Source organism: Malania oleifera, chromosome 1 (assembly GCF_029873635.1).
Source record: "Malania oleifera isolate guangnan ecotype guangnan chromosome 1, ASM2987363v1, whole genome shotgun sequence".
In the NCBI taxonomy this organism is placed as follows: Eukaryota; Viridiplantae; Streptophyta; class Magnoliopsida; order Santalales; family Ximeniaceae; genus Malania; species Malania oleifera.
Window position 1 is genome coordinate 127,832,836 of NC_080417.1, and position 19,920 is coordinate 127,852,755.

Consider the following 19,920-nt stretch of genomic DNA (forward strand, 5'->3'; position numbering starts at 1 on the left):
TGTTATCAGAGTGAAAAGGGATTTGGCAGGGGAAATAAGTTACTTGCATTATGTTGTTTGGTCCTAATGCATGGGTGTTACGTAAAAAACATAATTTAAATCTTTTAAAATTCAAATCAAATGTGCACGTTTTTCTTTTTTAGTCAATTCGGTGGTCCTCGGTTGATGAACGCACGCCAATCGAAAGTTGATGATAAACACCAATGAGCCTAAATTCTACGCTATATTGGAGAGGTGAAACCTTCTCTAATGGTAGTGCTACGCATACCATATCCGATAAGTTTTTTCAAATTTATTTTTTTACATCCTATTTTTATATTCATTTTTTCAACATGAGAGTTCTCGTAATGGTTTTGATATGCATGAATGAGTACTAACTTTAACTTAAAAGTTTAATTAACCCCGTAGGTTTTAACATCACAAATGTGGTTCCTTCTGAATTTCTTTAATTTGAAATGTTTGATTTCTCTTCCTTTTGTGTTTTGTCTTTTGCATGCATATCATAGTTGGGGATGCTTTTCTCCCTCATATGTTGCTTGAACTTAGTATTGTTACATTATCGTATTAGAGCTTTTTTTTAATTTTCACATTGGAACTCTATATACTCATGGTTGAGAGTTGAAAGCTTGTCGCAAGTTCATTGGCAATATAAATGTAAAGTGAAAGTTAGGGTTCCACCCGTGGATGTAAGTATTTCATATCGTGGTATATATAAATTGTTCCATTCTACTCATTTCATTGTAGTTTGTTTTGTGTTTTTCAGTATGCCTTCTTTGCATGCGTACAGAATCATATGTATGTCACATTTTACAATAAAGTGAAATTTAAAATCACTTCAATGCTCAAAGACTAACTCCAAACACTTACATACATGCATATGCGCGCGCACACGCGCACACACAGAAACATACATATGAACATTGATGTGAAACTAACTGGATCAAGTCATGTTCATACTGCCAAAACTACAACCTATTATATTTAGTTAGGTATTTTGTATTTTATTATGTTTTTAAGAACTCCAATTGCTTTTGCATATTTTTGACCTATAATTCAAAAATATACTAGTAAAAAAAGTAGGGGAAAAACAAAAAAAAAATTTGTAGAGATTTATACTTAAAAAGGAGATAAATATTTCTTTTGAAAGAATAAAGGAAGTAAATGACAATATAAATGCTCTCAAAAAAGGTAACTTTTTTTTCATAAATCCTATAATTCAATTATAGCTATTTGGAATCGTTTTATTTTTATTTTTATTTAATTTCATGGCAGTCAATAAAATAAATACAACTTGTTTGTTTACATTGGTATTTTTTTTAAAAAAATTATATTGAAAAATTTTACAGTTGAATTTCAGGATTTTCAATTTTTTTTATGATGGCCTGTAATCATATTACTTTATGGTCAAGAATTCACTTTCATAAATTAAATTCTCTATGCTCAATTTTTAGTAAAAATAAAGATAAAATTTCTTTGAGCATCAGAAAGTAAATTTAAAAATACAATAACAAAATAAAATAGTTATAGTTAATTTATATTTTTATTGAAAGATATTATCTTGAAATTATTATTCAATTATATATTTATTTTTAATTAATTCAAAGACAAAAATAAACAAGTTTACAATTAATCTTTCAATGTGTTTCATTTTAAAAAACATAAATTAAATAAGGCTCATTTGGTATTATTTTCAAAAATTAGAGAAACGAAAACTAAAAACTAGAAATTGAAACTAAAAACTAGAAACCCGAAACTTATTTGGTTAACATTTACAAATCTAAAACCAATTTAAAACATAATTAAAAAATGCTCATTTTCATATTTAAATCAAATAATATTATAAAAATATGATTACAATTATAAAATTATAAATAATATACATTAAAAAATTACTACAATAAAAATAAATTTATTATGATTATTTTTTTAATTGTTTTATTTTAAAAATTTACTTTATAATAAAAATTTTTGATGTGACAAATGAAAAATAGTAAAGGTATTTTGTAATTGAATTTATTATTATTATTATTATTATTATTTTGAAATATATATATTAATTATATTTAAATTTATATGATCATTAATTTTGATTTTAATTTAAAAGTATGTAAAGTGAATAATTTAATAAATTTTTTTAGATATTAAAATTTCTGACAATATGTTGTCTAAATAATTGAAAATTATAAAATATAATTTTTAATTTTTTGACTGATAGTTGAAAAACAGCAACAAAAATAAACAACTAGCAATAAAAATAAATATCTTTTATAACTTGTTTCTTAACTGTAAAAAAATAAAAAATAAAGTTATTAGTTTTAAATTTTAATCCTTTAATTTTTGTTGTGCGTTTTAATCTATCTCGGCCTCAATGATTAGCGTGCACCTTTTACTCACCAAACATTTGTTTAGTCTTCCCAAGTAAACCCCAACCCACCTCCATTCTCAAGGCTTCTCTCTCCCTCTCTCTCTCTCTCTGAAATGTCGTCCATGGAGGGGGGAAGGATGCTATACCCTCAAATACAGCTCGAAGATTACCAGCCAAAATTCTTATTTGATCCGGTAATTGATTCCTCCCTTGAATTTTCTTCTTTCTTTTGCGCTAGCCAGAGTTTGGTTGCTGAGAAAATCTCTGAAATGAAAAATGAATATTTCAGTTTGTTTTTGGCTGCAAGTTTCATTGTTTTCTCGAAACATATTACAAAGTTAAGGCCAACAGCAAAGTAGGCCAAGGAGTTGTATGAGGTTCAGTTGCGTACTGAGAAGCAATTTATTTTATTTTGTATTATCTTTGTCAGTAGCAAAACGAAGTTGACTTTTTTATTTTAATTTTTTTAATGGAATAAATTAGCATGTTTCAATTATTTGGATTAATTGTGAGGTTTGGGTGTTGGCTCAGTGGTAAACTCAAGGTTTTCCTGGTCATTGACCAGGTCGGCGGCTTTCCATCCGAGATTAGACCTTGGTGTTTAAGTGGAGAAGGGTAGTGGGGTGGATCCATTATCCCGTGGGTTTGGTGCCACATGGGGGGTCCAATGTGGCTCATCGGTGGCTGGAGTTTGCTTGTCAAAAAAAAAAGGAAATCTATTTAAGTTGCATACTTGCATTAATTAATCACAGATGGGTTTAAGTTGATCATGCCATCAGATGGAAAATGTTGGTTTTTTATGGAAAACAATTTCTAATCTGGAATACAATTCATCATAACTAGGATTAGGATATGCAATGGCAGATTAGCACATAGTATGTACAAAATTTTAAAAAGCGAAAATGCTGAGGAGCTGATCATTTGGGATGTGTAGTGCAATTGAATAAGCAATTGTGTATATATGGTATTTTTTTAATAGGTAAACTGGGAGGGGAATAGTGAGGTTTGAACCCTGTTCAAGTGCAGGGTTGGATGAACCCTTAGGAGGATGCTGCAATTCATTCAGTTGTTTCAAAGGCAAGAAAAATTGAGATCCTTGAAGGCGAGAGTGGGTTGAATTTTTGAATGAGGAGTAAGTACATGGATTGGAGTAGATGCATAGATTTATGATTTTAAATAGAAACTCTTATAGATATATATTTTCTTAAACTGCCTTATCCATGATGTCTCATGTTATTGTCAGACTCATTTGTCATTTGTTGGATACAAGGTTTTAAAAGGCAAAGGCATAAGGCAAGGTGTTTTAACCCTTAAGAGGCGAGACGTAAGCCTTAAGGCATTGGGGCATAAGCCTTTGATAATTTGTTTTAAAAATAAAAAGATGTTAAGTAAATTGTATATATTTTTTATATATAAAAAAATTTGTATATGTTGTTAAAATATAGACAATTAAGAAAATCACAGATATAATGTAAAAGAGAAAAACTAGATATACCTTGCAAACTACTTGTTGACCATTAAAAAATGGATAACTTGAATACATAACATAAATCATGACAAGAGATAGTTATACCATTGTAAAGTTCAAACTATTTTCATGATCTAAGATACAACTCTCAGTTATTGTGGAAAGGCTGAGGTTCAAGAGTTTTAGAAATCAACTCATATCATGACATTCCTTTTATACAAACATGTTAAAATTTTCTAACCATCTCAAACTTGAGAATAACACACCCAAAATGTGTAAGCCCTAACTAAAAAGGTGTAAAAGGTATGCCTTTTGTAAAAATGCGTAAGCCTCAGCATGTAACACATTAGTCCTTTTGGATTTTGGTACTTTAGATTGAGCCTCAAGGCGTTTTAGGCGTGCCTTGCTTTGAGGCATGCCTCGATTGAGCCTTTTAAAAAGCTGATTGGATATGTGCAATCTTCAGTAAATAATATCCAGTGGAGTCCTGTGAAAATGCATAAATATTCCGGGGAAAGAATTTACCTCTTCCATTATATGTTGACAGGGTCATGGCATGGTCAGTATTTATTTAATTAATTGGCTGGGCCATCTTATCATTGAATTCGCGGGGTATAATTTCTTCTGACCTGCTACTTCCTATTAATGGATGAATGATGGCATTAATGGAACTATAGGTGTTTTGATGGCTTTTTGGTAATAGTTGAATTTGGTCTGCTTTGCCTTGATTCTCTAAATTGATTTTAATGGCCTTGATGTTTGTGATTAGGTTGCAAGAGAAGTAGAGGAACATAAAGAAGATAGTAACTTCAGACCTACTGATGATGTTGTGAAACTGAATAATATGCGGCAGAGAGATTGTGAAAGTGAAGCACCCCAAAGCACCATTGTGGATAATGAAGGAGAAAAAGTTGCAGGCACTGTTAATCAGAAGCAGGGCAGATACTTCTTTTATGAGTCATCGCTATCTGAAGATACTGGGGCCTGGATACCTGTATCTGTTCCCCCTATGTCAGGAAGTGAACATGAAGAATGGAATAGAGGTCTCTGCGTGGATGGAGGTTACTTCCCTGATGGAGACATGGGTTGGGATGAGCTTGCTAGGGAAGATAAGGAACTGACCATGTGGGACGTGGTCCTTGAGATGTTACTCACAGCACGAGGGAAAGTGAGTGCTCTTGCCTCAGGTGATGTCCATAGATGTAGAATTCCCTGGATATCAAGCCATCTTTTTGAGCAAGCATGGAAAGAGATGGCTCAAACTCTTACTGAGGCTAATTTTGGGAACATCAAGGAAATTCTTGAAGCAGAGCCTCCTAGATGGTTGGCTGACAGTGCTGCTTCTGCTTGTATGCTGTGTAACGTGCGTTTCCATCCAATCATGTGCTCTAGGCACCACTGCCGGTTTTGTGGAGGGATATTTTGCAATGAGTGCTCTAAAGGGAGGAGCTTATTGCCTCAAAAGTTCCAAATTGGAGACCCCCAACGTGTATGTGATGTATGTTGTGTGCGCCTTGAGTCTGTCCAGTCATATTTAATGAATCAAATAAGCCATGCTGCACAGCTTCCAACTCATGATCTTACAGACCTGAGCACTTTGCGATCATGGCTTAATTTTCCATGGGGCCAGACCATGGAATATGAAATCTATAAGGCTACAAACGCAATCCGTGATTATAACAAGGTAACAATTGAGTTTCCTGGCTGTATTTTGAGTTTGTATTCATGTGTGAGACTGCCTTACTGCTTAATAGCATCCCCAAAACATTAACTACATGACTTTCGGTTATGTTCGGCTCGTGGAGCACCTATTCCTACGAATAGGATGGAACACAATGAGAATGTAATAAGAATTGTATACGGATGTGATGTAGAACAGGAAGTCAGATTGTGGCTAGGCCCTTTTTAGAGACTAATCCGGAAGAATTGGAAAAATATTGTCAGATCCTAACCCAAATATGTTTAGTTAATTAGTTTATTATGTTGTTTAGTTTAACTCATAGTAGGATTATGTGTATTTTAGGGGTTGGTTTGTAATAGATGTTTCTTTTAGGGGTTCCTTCGTAATTTTTTGATCTTTAGGGGTTTATGAAATTTCATGTTATGTAGGCTTTCTTATAAGTAGGGTGTGAAAGCCATGTTAGACTTGGTTTTATATGTTTTTGAATTGAGAAGTTTAACATAAGTTTCCCCCCAATTATATCTCCTTCCTCCTCTCTTCTTCTGTCTTCCTTTTTCGTTTCTCCTTTATCTTTCCCAAATTCCTTCTTGGCTTTAATTCCTTGATGCTGTTGTGCATCGTTTGGTATCAGAGCCCAAATTCAATCTCCACTCTTCCATTTCCCTCATTTCACCCCTCACTTGTTCTTCTTCTTCTTCTTCCTTCTTTTTTTCTGTTCAATTTGAGCTCTTTGACAGCAATCAAAATCCTGCAGAATTCTTGAACCAACTTCTCTATATTGGATCTTCTTCCTTTCTTTCTTTCTCCTTTCCTTTTCTTTCTATTTCTCTCTTTAGTTCTCCTCGAGCAGTGTCTATACTGCTGTTCTGCTCTCCAATATTTTTCCACTACATCAATAATCTTCTCCATTTTTTATCCTACTTGCACATTGAATCTTTCTCCTTTCCTCACTCTCTATTCATCTCCACAACATCCACAAATATTTAATTTAAAAAAAATTACAGCTACTGCCTTTCAATTTCAACACCAATTTCCAACAACCATTTTGCTACATCTCCACCACCATCAGAGACAGAGACCCCCGAAAGGTTCATCCTCAAAATTCTGTTGACATCTAATGACTGGGGAAGCTTCATGCAGTGCATGAAACTTCACCAACCACAGATCCTCTTGTTTGCTCATTATGCTGAAATTTCCTGGTGCAACACCAGCATGGTTGAGTTCCAGATCTTCTGATCTGCTCTTATTGGAAGTCAGCTAGAATCTGTCGAAGAAATCCCCATGTATCTCATGCATTGGCTGCTGCTAATGAGAAAGTAAAATAAAGTTCAACTCTTGTATTTTCTCTTCTAAAATGGACATGGCCCTTTCGTTGTATGTTAGACCCAGCCCAAAAGGGGGATAAAAACCCATCTTCCTTGCACGTGCCAGCCTCTTAGCTCCTTAATACTAACTAAAGCCAAGGCCCACATCTTTATTTGCAAGTCTAAAAATTAAAAAAATAACAAAAATTAAACAAGCCATCCCATCTTCTTATACAAAATCAGACTTTCATACTATAGGCACATCTTTGTCCGCCCCTTCCCCGGACCCCGCATATGCTGGAACTTTGTGCACCGGGCTGCCCTTTTTTTAATGTTCTCTTTCAATGTACTTAACCCAAGTTCATTAAACTCAACCACACTGCCACCTATCCAAGCCAACCACACTAACAAATAGTATGCCACCTCAGCAACCTGCCATGTCAGCATGTTGTTCTAGTCTTCTAGACGACTAACAACCCCTGAACCACTTGTTTGACTGGGTTTAATTGTAGTAAAAAAAAGCAACAGTGACAAATTATTGGAAAAAGAAATGCCCTTTTCTCATACCCGGGGCACAATTTCAAACCTTTTCATGCCTTTCTCATTTGTGGAGCAAATGTTAACAAAATCATCATTTATGGAAGATGCCCTATGAATGTCATTTCTAGAAATGGGGTCATTTCTGTAGCTTCATTCGGAACCTTGCCCAAAGCCTTGTGTGATATCTTGGGTTAATTACTCTACTTCACATGTTTGTGAAAGATGTTCAATTCCTATTCAAATGGTTGACTATTTTGATAATGTTCGTTGTGATATCATACCCATGAATATTGGACATGTACTCCTTGGTTGGAAGATTTAGATGTGATTCAAGGATATGAGAACGCATATTTATTTCACTGGAATGTTAACAAGATTATTTTGTGAAGCCTGCTCCACAAACCAACTAAGGCAAAGATGAAAGAACCTAATAGTATTGACCATGTCAAAGTTGCTCAAACGAAATGCATGTATTTTTTAAGACACTAGAATTGGATCACAAGATTGTTGGATCCTAACCTAAATGTGTTTTGTTAATTAGTTTTTTATGTTGTTTAGTTTAATTAGTAGTTGGGTTCTGTGTATTTGGGGGTTTGGTTGTAATAGATGTGTCTTTTACGAGTTTATTTGTAAGTTCATGTATCTTTAGGGAATTATGTGTAATTTCATGTAATTTAGTTTTTTTTATGAATAGGGTGTGAAATCCATGTAAGAGTTAGTTTTTATTTTTTTAATATATTTTATTTTATTTTTAATTTTTTATGAATTTGAATTGAGATGTTTAATGCAAGTCCCCCCCCCCCCCCAACAAAAAAAATTTATCTTCTTCCTTCTTATTTTGTTCTCTACCTCTCCCAAATTCTCTCTTGGCTGTAATTCCTTGATGCTAGAGGTGTAATCAGTTTTATTTGGTTTCGTTATTGACAGAACCGAGCACCAAACCGAAGTCTTCAGTTTTAAGATTTCATAAACTGGGACTGAACCGTAAACTGCGGTTAATAAAATATCCAAACTGCTGGTTTTAGGGTTCGGTTTGGTTAAACTTCAGTTTTAAAAACTTTTAGGACTGTCTTTCAGACCTTGGAGAAGCAGGGGTCAAAAAGAGCAATAGCAATAAGGGCTATAGGCCTTACATGGGCCTGTAGAGCAAGCCCATAACCTGGGCTGAGACATGAAAGCATGATGGGGGTGTTGGTATTTATAGGAATTGAAACCAATTCCTTCCCCTTCCATAATCGATGTGGTACAGTGCTATAGGATGGAATTTTTGGGAGGTGGGCAGCAGCATTAGCACGGCTTTGACAACAAACCCTCAGCTCTGCTCCAATGGTTCAACTTCAATCTCTATTTTTTTGTTCTCCATTTCACCTTGAACCAGCAATGAAAGCCCCACCCCACCTGCCTCTGCCTCTTCCTATGCGGACGATTCATCTCCTGAGCATTTATTTAATGGTGGAGCTCAAGAGATCCCCCTAGAACAAGGGGTTCTATGTCAAGATGAAGCTCCTCCACAGGCATGACCAACACGATAATCTTTTTATTTCACAATTATTTCATATGGGTTCTCTGGATTTCTCTCTCCCTCTACTTCTTCAGCTCCTAGCTCATCAGCTGCAACCTCCACCAGAAGCTCAGAGCCACCGTCGTCCCTGATCATTCCACGACCAGTGCTCTCGCCTTCCGTGCCCTCTTCGAATCACAATACCTCAACTCTTCTTCAGCAACACAACCAAGGTTTTGCCATTAGTTAACCTATGCTCTGTTTTTTCCCCAATTACTAGTTTGATTTGTTTTGCTGATTTTTTTTATTTTTTAATTTGGACTTTGATTAAGCAGGGTTGTTGAAGGATTTGAAGATTTATGTCTATGATTTGCTGTCGGAATACAACAGCGATTGGTTATTGAATGAGAGGTGCAGCAACCACTTATTCACTTCTGAGGTGAAACAGAGATTGAAGTCGAACCATTAGTAGTTGTAGAGAAGCAAACAACAAGCTTTTAGTTGTCCGTCATCGACAATCTACAAGTTGTCGTAGCCTCACCATGTGTATATAATGACACATAGGCTTCCTTTATTTTTTAGAAATTACCAGGAAAAAATTGCTGTCATATTTAACTTCTGAAAAATGGACATTAAGCATTATGGTTTGGGATTAAAACTTTAAATAATTATGAATGTGACTGCAAGTGTTTGTAACTTTTGTATCATCTAAATTGCATAACTGATAATTAATTAAATTGGTTTTCGGTTTTGGGTTAGAACTGAAACTGAAATTCTTTGTTTTTCAAAATCGAAACCAAAACTGCAAACCGAAAAATCAAAGCGAAATATGTTTTGGTCTGGTTTTCGGTTTTTCGGTAATTTTTGTATACCCCTACTTGATGTTCTTGTGTATCAAGATGCTATACTTTGTAAAAGGGCTCTCAAGCAAAAGTTTGTGGCTTTTCATCCAACATGGGAAAGGAAAGGAATGGACATTCAAATAGTGAAATTTTGGAACAGTTATTTCTTATCTATTCCTTGTTATGCATTTATAAAAATTTTGCATTGTTATTTGCTTTATGATGATATGCATTTTTTTTTTTGTAAACTATCAAGTTCTTCTACTATAATCATTCTATAGCTAGTAACCGACATTATGCGAACTAAACGTAACCTTAATAGTTCAATTTTTTAGAAGCACTTGGGTTTTGTCAAGTTCTCACAAGCTTTCTACACAGTTCTTTGTTTGGATCAGTTACTCGGTTTATTATTGATCTTGTATAAGTTTATCACTAATAAAGAGATTAAAACTGTTAAGAAAATGTTTATCACTTAATTACGTTTGCAAATAAATTGTGGAGTGTTAACTGGCTGCCATGAATTTTGACCATTGCTCAGGTTGGCTCTCTGAAGCCTGAGAAGGCTATTCCAGATGCTATTCTGAAACAAGCAAAAGGCCTTGCTATCCTTACTGTTGCAAAAGTTGGGGTGATGATGACCTATAAGATTGGAACAGGGCTAGTTGTCGCTCGCAGAGAAGATGGATCTTGGTCTCCACCATCTGCCATTTCTTCTTTCGGCATAGGCTGGGGAGCTCAGGTGACATGGCATGGTTACATATTTGGAATCTTGGTGTCTATCTTTGAGGATTTGTAGGACATGCTTCTTGACATAATTTACTTTCTCCTTGGTAAATTTTGGGCAAAAAGAGAATATCATTTTCTTTACAAGAATTAACAGCAAATGCTCTTGATCTCCAATATTAGCTGATGATATATATCTATGACTGCAAAGTTGAATTGATGTATACACTTTTCTCAGGCTTGCAGAAACACATGGTCTTCTTCATTATTTTATTTTATTTTATTATATTGGGAGAGGATGGAGGGTCTGCATACTTGCCAACATACATATAAGTATTTTTTTTTTTAGGTGTGTACATTAGAGGGCTAGGTGCTGTGGATGGGAAGGATGAAAACTCTGAATAACTTTCATATGATATCTAGATCTATTATTCTGTGCTAATATATTAATATTATTTTAAAGATTCAAATGGTGCGTTTAATTTGTGATTTGATGGAGGGATTCAGATGCAACATGGTCCTCATTTCAAATCCTATGGTCAATATGAAATATACACCAAATAGAGTTGAGCGGCATGTAAAAGAATTTGATGTAGTTGATACTAGTGATTAATACGAGGATTTGTGAAGTTGAGTCACAGTTGTGCTTAGAAAGCCTTTTATACTTTAATTTTTCACTGCTTTAGTTATAATGATGTTCTATTATTAGCCAATTTGTGGTTCATGGCTTTGACTTCCTTTCTCTTCCATTATAATGTCTTGCAATTCTGATGTGTGTACAAGCCCTATCTTATAAATGATACTATGCTTTTTCAAATCTCATTCCATTGCTGCTGCACTCTAATCATAGTTGAAATAGGAGGACTGTGTCTACTAGACATCCATTGTAATTTGTTTAAGCTCATGCATATGGTTGGATTCCTATTCTCTTTTCGCCAATATTTTAGAAGGCAGAGGCACGAGGCGAGGCACTCTAACTTTTAAGAGGTGAGGTGTAAACATATCCTTGATAGGGAAATGGTAATGAAGGTCTCCCTTAGAATCTAATTCACTATGGCACAGGTAATAAAGAGTAAATACGGAATATATAAATATAGATGGGATTCCAAAGGGAGTCGTATGCCACTCATGTGAGTCTGTGGAAGTTAGTGTCTTAGGTTGCTAATCCTTTTTTTTTTTCCTCGTTTTAAAGCAGGTAAATGGGATAAAATTCAATTTTGGGAGGACATTTGGGTTGGTCATTCTTCGTTGGAGTTGTTGGTGCTGTGTTTGTTTAGACTGTCCACTGTTCAAAATGCCCCAATTTCAGCTTTTTATTCTTTTAAGAGAGGCTCTCTATCTTGGGGTTTTCATTTCTTTAGAAGACTCGATAAAAGAGAGGTTAGTGAGTTAACTCTTTTGTTGGGTGTGCTGGATTCTTTTGTGCCGACTTCCCAGGGGGAGGGGGATGCAAGGCTTTGGATTGGGGAGGCTTTAGGGTCTTTCTCTTCAAAGTCTTTCTTTTCCAATCTCATAAAATCCACAAATCCTAGCCTTTTCTCCTTACATAAAGCTGTTTGGAAAGAAAATATTTCTTTTAAAATCAGGGTTTTCATTTGGACCTTATTTCTTAACAAGATCAATACAAATGATGTGCTACAGTTAAGGGGGCCCGACAAAGCCCTTGGTCCAGATATTTGTGTGATGTGCAATGAGTCTAATGAGACTATGAGTCATTTGTTCATTCATTGCACTGTAGTGAGCTGCATGTGGAATAATAATTTGTTTTCATACTTTGGTGTGGTTTGGGTGGCTCCAGCAACAATTCAGGATTATTTGGAAGTGAAGTTTTGGGGCTTTGGGAAGAAAGAGAGAGAGAGGATATTTTAGGACTGCACTGTTTATACAATTTTGTGGTCGCTTTGGCCGGAAAGGAATGCTCGAGTTTTTTAAAATCAAAAGACCTCTCCTAGACTGCTTTGGGTGAAAGTTCTTTTTTTTGCTTCTTTTTGGGCTCATTCTTTCGGAGTTTGAGGGGGTCTTTTGCTTTCCGACATTCAAAGGGATTGGAAAGAAACTTTGATGTAGCTTGTCAATCTTTCCTTTTTTTTCTTTTGTGCTTTTAGTTGGAGGATTTCTTATCCTCATTTCATTGTAATTATGCCATTTTAATAGAATTGCTTTATTATCTAAAATATTTTAGATAAAAATATGTAAACAAATTACAACAACAACAACAAAACCAAGCCTTAGTCCCACTAGGTGGGGTCGGCTATATGAATCCTTTTTCGCCAATTTATGCGATCATGGACCATTTCTTTTGATAGATTCAAGGATATTAAATCCTTACTCACTATCTCCTCCCAAGTTATTTTAGGTCTACCCCTACCCTTTCTATTACCCCCCACAGTAACTAAGTCACTATTCCTCATAGGTGCACTATGTGGCCTACGTTGCAAGTGTCCATACCATCTGAGTTGTCCCTCCCTTATCTTCTATAGGAGCTACACCTAACTTACCATGAATACAATGTTATACCACTCATTCATCTAAGCATTCTCATCTCGACAACTTTTACTATGTAAACAAATTAGATATATTTAAAAAAAAATTAAAAAAATTAAGAAATTCACAAGCATAATGTAAAAGAATCAAATATAATTTGCAGACCACTTGTTGGTCATTCAAAAATTGCTAACTTGAATCTATTATGTAAACCATGACAAGAGATAGCTATAACATTACAAATTTCAAATTATTTTCAATATCTAAGATACAACTCTCATTTATTTTGGAAAGGTTGAGGTTCAAGAGTTTTAGAAATCAACTCATATCATACATTCCTTTTATATAAACATGGAGTTAAAAGTTTTCTAGCCAGATCTAACCTAACAATCACGCACCCAAAATGCATAAGCCTCAACTGAAGAGGCACAAAAGGCGTGCCTTTTATACAAATGTGTAAGCCTCAGCGTGTAATGCGCTATTCTTTTTGGAATTTGGTATTTTGGGTTGAGCCTCAAGGCGTTTTAGGCATGGCTTCCCTTGAGGCAAGCCTCGATTGAGCCGTTTAAAACATTGCTTTTTGCATCATATTTTTGCTAACTTTATTGCATTCAAATTAGTTGTCACCTATCATAAAACAATGGAGAAATAATTGTATTTAATTGAATACCAAAAATTTATGGACATAAATGCATCTATTCCTTTTCACGTTGACATACTCATTTGAATTATTTCTCTCACTTAATATGATTTACAAGAGCCCAAGAGCTCAGAATTTCTCCTTTTTTTTTTTATTTTTTTATTTGGGGCATTTTGTTGTTTCATGTTGAATTCAGTTTATTGAAACTTGTTATTTATTTGTCATCCCATTTATAATAGGCTGGAGGAGAAGTGACAGACTTCATAATTGTATTGAAAACAAATGATTCTGTCAAGACATTTAGTGGAAATGTGCATTTCTCAGTTGGAGCAGGTTTGAGTGCTGCTCTTGGCATTGTTGGACGAGCTGCAGAAGCTGATGTACGTGCTGGTGATGGAGGTTATGCTGCTTCTTATACATACAGCTGCAGTAAAGGTAGATCTTTTGTCTGACATGCCTTAGAATACTTGAAGATGAAAATATACTGATTTGTCTGCTGCTCTTGTTTATAAAAAAAAGAGACCACCATTGCTTGGATTACCCTTCTATTTCAATTTGACCTTTATGATGCATTGTGTGGCAACAAGGTGATTCCAAAATGTACAACCTTACCCTTTTTTTTTTGTGTGTCATAGACTCATAATCATACTATTTAGCCTTGCCAAAAAAAAAAAAAAGGAAATCAATGCACAAGGCTCCTGCTAAAGTGGGGTCTACACAGACAGTAGGTGTACAAAGCCTTACCCATGCATTGGAATGGCAACAACGAACAACAAACCAAGCCTTAATTCCCACTATATGGGATTGACTATATTAATCCATTTTTTTCAATTTACACAATTGTGGGCAATTTCCTCCAACAGTTCAGGCTATATTAAATCCTAACTATCTCATTCCAAGTTAGTTTAGATCTACCCCTACCTTTTATGCTGCCACTAATAGTAATTAGCTCACTCCTCACCGGTGAATTATTTAACCTACATTGTAGATGCCGGATAGCAACCCCTCCCTTATCATATCTTCTATAGGGTCTATGCCTAGCTTATCATGAGTATGTTTCATTCCTTAATTTATGTTTTAACATTATACTCTTCATCCACCTTAGTATTCTCATTTTGTCAATTTTTACTTTTTAGATATGTTGTTTCTTAGTTGTCTAACATTCTGATCCATATAGCTTAGCTAGTATTATAACCATCTTATATAACTTCTCTTTTAATTTTTATGGGTGTTGAATTATCACACAGCACACCCAAAGCATGTCTCTATTTTACCCACCTTGCTTTAACTCTATTTATGACATCTTCTCCGATTTCTCCTTCAGCTTGTATAATAGATCCAAGGTGTCAAAATCTAGTAGCACTATTAATTTTTTAACCATCACATTTAATCTTTATCTAATATTCATCCTACCATGACTCAAATTACATTTCGTATATTCTGCTTTATTTTTGCTTACCCTAAAAGCTTTAGATTCTAAAGCTTCTTTCCATAATTCTAACTTAAATTCTACTTCACCCCTAGTTTCATCAATCAAGACAATATTTGCATATGCTATTCAACCTCGTTTTGGATGCTCCTAATGAGTTCATCCCTCACGAGTGCTAAAAGATAAGGGCTAAAAGCAGATCCTTGATGTACACCTATTTTGATTGGAAATTCCCTAGACTCTCCATATGTAGTCCTAATGTTAGTCATTACTCTATTATACATATCCTTAATAATTTTAATATACCGACTGCATTTTTTCTTCTCAAAAACTTGCAATAGAACTTCCCTAAGTACTCTATCATAGGCTTACTTTAAGTCCATAGAAACCATATGCTAGCTTATCTTATTTTTGTTAAACTTTTCCATTAATCTTCTTGAAAGATATGTAGCCTTTATGGTTTATCTCACAGGCATAAAATTGTGAAAAGACCCGATCATTGATTTTCAGGGATACTGTTGCAACAATTCTGATTTTATTGTTAGTTGACTACGTTAATTTAGGAATAAAGATATTCGAGAAAATTCTTGATATCTCTAGTAGTTTGTTTTTTATTTTGTAGTTCCTATATTTGGCTAGTTTCTTGATTTTGTGGTAATTAGTATAAAGGAACTTTTCTTCCTTCCATTATATACAGGTTGTACATTTATCACTAAGAAATAAGATAATTATTTTCTTCTCTAAAATCAACATGGTATTAGAGCCACCTCTGAACCGTAGATAGATGACAAAATACGGGATGAAAATGGATCGGCAAAGTCAATCCTTCTCCGAAGTCACCTCCCATCCTGAAACCTCTGCCATAGGCAGCAATGGAGGATCAAATGGCAATCTTCTTCCCATTACAGGGCATAAACTCAATGGACAGAATTATCTCCAGTGGTCACAATCAGTAATGATGTTCATTTGCAGAAAGGGAAGAGACAACTACCTCACCGGAGTAGCAGCCCCACCAAGCAAATAAGATCCAAAGTACAGAACATGGAAGTCAAAGAACAACATGGTGATGTCTTGGCTTATCAACTCAATGACAATGAAATAGGAGAAAATTTCCTATTGTATGTGACCGCAAAGGACATTTGGGACGCAGCCAAAAAAACGTATTGTAGCTTTGATAACTAATCCAAACTGTTCGTTGTTGAAAGTATTCTTCACGATCTACACCAAGGAGATCTCACGGTCACACAATACTTCAACGCTCTCGCATGGAATTGGTAGCAATTAGACATGTTTGAAGAATATGATTGGAACTTCCCAGAAGATGGAATCAAATATCGGAAAATCATTTAAAAGAAAAGACTATAAGTTTCTGTTGGGCTCAACAAGGACCTTGATGAAGTTTGAGGAAGAATCATGGGGTTGAAACCGCTACCTAGTATTCGAGATGCGTTTCTAGAAGTTCGCATGGAAGAGAGTCAAAAGAAAGTGATGATGGGACTAGTTGTGGCAAAACGGGTTCGCGGGCCGGGTATGGGCGGGTTGTAAATGGGTCAGTGTTAAACGAGTCACAAGCATGCAAACCTTAACCCGCCCGTTGAATAAACGGGCGGGTCATGGGTTACCTATTTAAAAATATACTTTACTTATTTTAAATTTTTTTAAAAATTTCATATAAATTGACATTAAAAAAAAAAACACTCATGTTACCCAGATGGCTAGAAGAAGAGGAAGAACTGAAGAAGACGACTTTTGCAGCTCTGCGTCAATATCAGAGATGAGAGACGCAAAGTCGGAGAGCAATCGAACGGACAGAGGCTAGGGCTACCCCATTGCGTTCTCGCTGGCTCCACGAAGGGTAAGCACAATATTCTAATTTTTGGACTTTTAACTCTTTAAGACTAAAATTGTGGACGACGTGGAGCGATAACCAGCCCGTTGGAAACTTTGGCTTTGGAAAGGGCTGCTTTGCTGGTACCTGAGATTTTCATAGTTTAGGTGGTTTGGGGAAAAGGTGGGGGCGTTCCAGGATTTGGGGGATTCTGGGCATGGTAGAGGTGTCAGCTCAGGGAAGATAGAAGCACGCCACCGGATTTCATGGCAAGATTGCTGTCGGACTGTGTCAACCTACGACGGTCCAGGGATTAGGATTTATAAGAGCCAAATAAACGGGTGACCCGACCCGAACTCGGGTTGACCCATTTATAAACGGACGGATCACAGGTTGACCTATTTATAAACGAGTTGACTTGCATAAACCCGGACCCATTTTAAACGGGTTGAAAAATATAGAACATAAATATTACATTACTAATATTGTCAAAGTAAAATGTTTTCCTAATTTTTTTTCAAATTGTTAATTAATGCATCTCTTGTGAGTATTTAAAGAAATAATAAATTTTGTATCATTGTCATCTTCATTATAATCTTTTCCCACTCTCGTCATATGGTATATTGAGAATGATTTATGAATGAGAGGGAAAAAGTGAGAAGAAAAAGTAAAAAATAAAATAAATTTTTTGATGTAACAGTCCTGTAGCGGTTATGTAACAGTCGTAGCGGCATTTACATAACAGTCGCTGTTCGTAACGGCCGCTACAGTCGTGATTTTTCTTTCCACCGATTTTGCGGTGTGTAATGGTATCGGTAACCCAAAAAACGTTATGTAGCGGTTGCGACCTTTGTTTAAAACCATGCTCCCTAGGTGGTAACTCCATGGAACATTTTTGGAAACCCAAATCTCACACTACATTTTCCTAACCACTCGCTTGGTCACCATCTGGATTTGTGTGGGTTCCCCTTTGGAACACATTGATAGTAAGTAAGGTGTTAAATGAATAAAAATAGTTTCAAATAACCAAATTTTAAAGGAGGGTGTTAATGTGTTTGGGATGGCAACACTATAGTTGAAGATTTTTTAAACCTACCAAAGCTTTCCTTAAGCTTCAAGTATTTAAAATTCTAAGGCGAGATTTATTAAATAAAATTCTTCAAATTTTTCAAAGTCTTGTATGAGAACTATCAAACCCATAAAATTAAACTTTTACGAAGATGGTCTATATTGAGTTTTATTATTGGGGGGTTTCAGTGCTTTTTGTATCCCTCTTTGTTTTTTATCCATTTTAAAATCCTGCTTGGGTTAGCTAGGAAAATTGGGAAATGAGAGATTTCCTATGTTAGTGGAGGGGACAAGAGAGATCATTTGGTTATCGGGAATATGTGGTATAGATCTAAGGTGGAGGACTTGGAGGGTGGTTTGGCCGTTCGGGTGCCCAAAAAGGCTGCCTTTATTGGGTAAATATCTGTGGCCTTCTTTTTTAGATTAACAAGGAAATTTTGTTTGGAAGAGCAGAATGCACAAGAAGAAAAGAAAAATGAAAAATTAGGGAGAAGAAAAAATCCTCCATTTACATCAAAATAATTTAATTACAAAGCTGATAGTCTAAACCCAAAAACCAAACTCAATGCAGTATATCCAACCAGTCCTGCCACAGGTCCTCCAAAGAGATATGGGCCGAAAGAATCCATTTGCCAATACCCACAAGAACTGAAGATAAACCACTCTACTCCAAAGAAAATTACTAGACATAGACACACCTTTGAATGTTCTAGCATTTCTCTCCAACCAAACAAAACAAATAATAGCCATAAAAGTGCATCACCATAATGCTTTCCTATCCTTCACTAAAACTTCTAATAGTAATGGTACAAAACACCTTCAATGTGGAATGTGGAAGGGCAAACCCAGTTTTCACCAGATGTTCCAAATAATTTATTCCAAATAGGTAACATGAAAGGACAATGAAGAAAAAAAATGTGCACAAGTCTGTCCACTCAAGCAAAGGACAAAAATGCCCAGTGACACGGCTTTCTTAGGTCTTCACTTCTAAAGTAAATAATTGGTGTTCATTCTTTCAAGTATCATAGTCCAAATGAAAGCTTTTATTTTCAAGGGAGCTATAGTTTTCCAAATCAATTATTTTTTTTTGCTTTGCTAGTTTTCCAAATCATTGGATACAAACATAAAATTATCTGCAGTAGAGTCATTAGTCAAGTAAGAGAAAAAAGGTTTACATGAGAATTTCCCATAAGTGTCTAAGCTCCAAACCCTTACGTCACTCCTCAAATGAGCATAAAAAGAACTGAGTAGCCTAGTCAAGAGGTCCAATTCATTAATCTCTCTCATTAAGATTTCTTCCAAAATGGAAATTCCAAGAATGCCTATCTCCTTGCAAAAGAAGAAACACAGAAATAGGGATATAATGAAGATTAGATAGCCGAAAAAGATGAGGGAGTGGAATAGACAAAGGCATTTTGAAGGCATTTTTTCCACCCTATGGTCTTCTCAAAAGCAAATTGGCTCCGCATTTCCCACTGAACACTGAACCTTAGGAAGGAAATAGTCATAAATCTGAGATACAAACTTCCCAGGATGTGAATACGTGATATTAATTCCTACTTCAGCATCGCACATGTTTTGTAGTATTCCAAGTTTACTATGAATTACCTTATGCCAAAGAGAATTAGGTTCTAAAGAAAAGTGCCATCACCATTTCTACACTGAAAAGATGTTGTTGGACACCAAATTACCAAGACCCAAGACTTCCTCCCATAGTATTGAAAATTGGTGCATAACGGCCATCACAGACGTTACATTATGCTATTGGTGGTTTACAAGACTGCTACAGGGTGAAGTCTCAGGGATATACCGATTCACAACCATAACGACCCTTATGGTCCGTTACAAAACGTTCTGGGTCATTACAGGCTGTTATGGGCCGTTATAGTGCCAGATTGGTTGTGAATGACTAAAACAGGTTTTTTGGTCCCTTCTTTGCCTTTTGCCCTCTCTTTTCCCTTTATTGAAGCTTAGAAACTAAATTTTAAGTTGGTTTATTTAGTTGGTGATTTTTTTTATTAAAAAAAATTCATTTTTGGGGTTTATT

At 35.3% G+C, this 19,920-nt stretch overlaps 1 protein-coding gene across 2 annotated transcripts in view; it reads left to right on the forward strand.

Annotated features, from left to right (window-relative positions):
* Positions 1 to 2,377: 2,377 nt before the first annotated feature.
* Positions 2,378 to 19,920, forward strand: part of LOC131151101 (uncharacterized) — a 31,990-nt gene continuing 14,447 nt past the window's right edge. For both annotated transcript variants that reach the window (XM_058102304.1, XM_058102311.1), the window contains exons 1-4: positions 2,378 to 2,559; positions 4,603 to 5,517; positions 10,240 to 10,440; positions 13,788 to 13,983. In XM_058102304.1, coding sequence (XP_057958287.1) covers positions 2,479 to 2,559; positions 4,603 to 5,517; positions 10,240 to 10,440; positions 13,788 to 13,983 — 1,393 coding nt within the window. In that variant the 5' untranslated portion in view covers positions 2,378 to 2,478. The remainder of the gene's footprint in view (positions 2,560 to 4,602; positions 5,518 to 10,239; positions 10,441 to 13,787; positions 13,984 to 19,920) is intronic.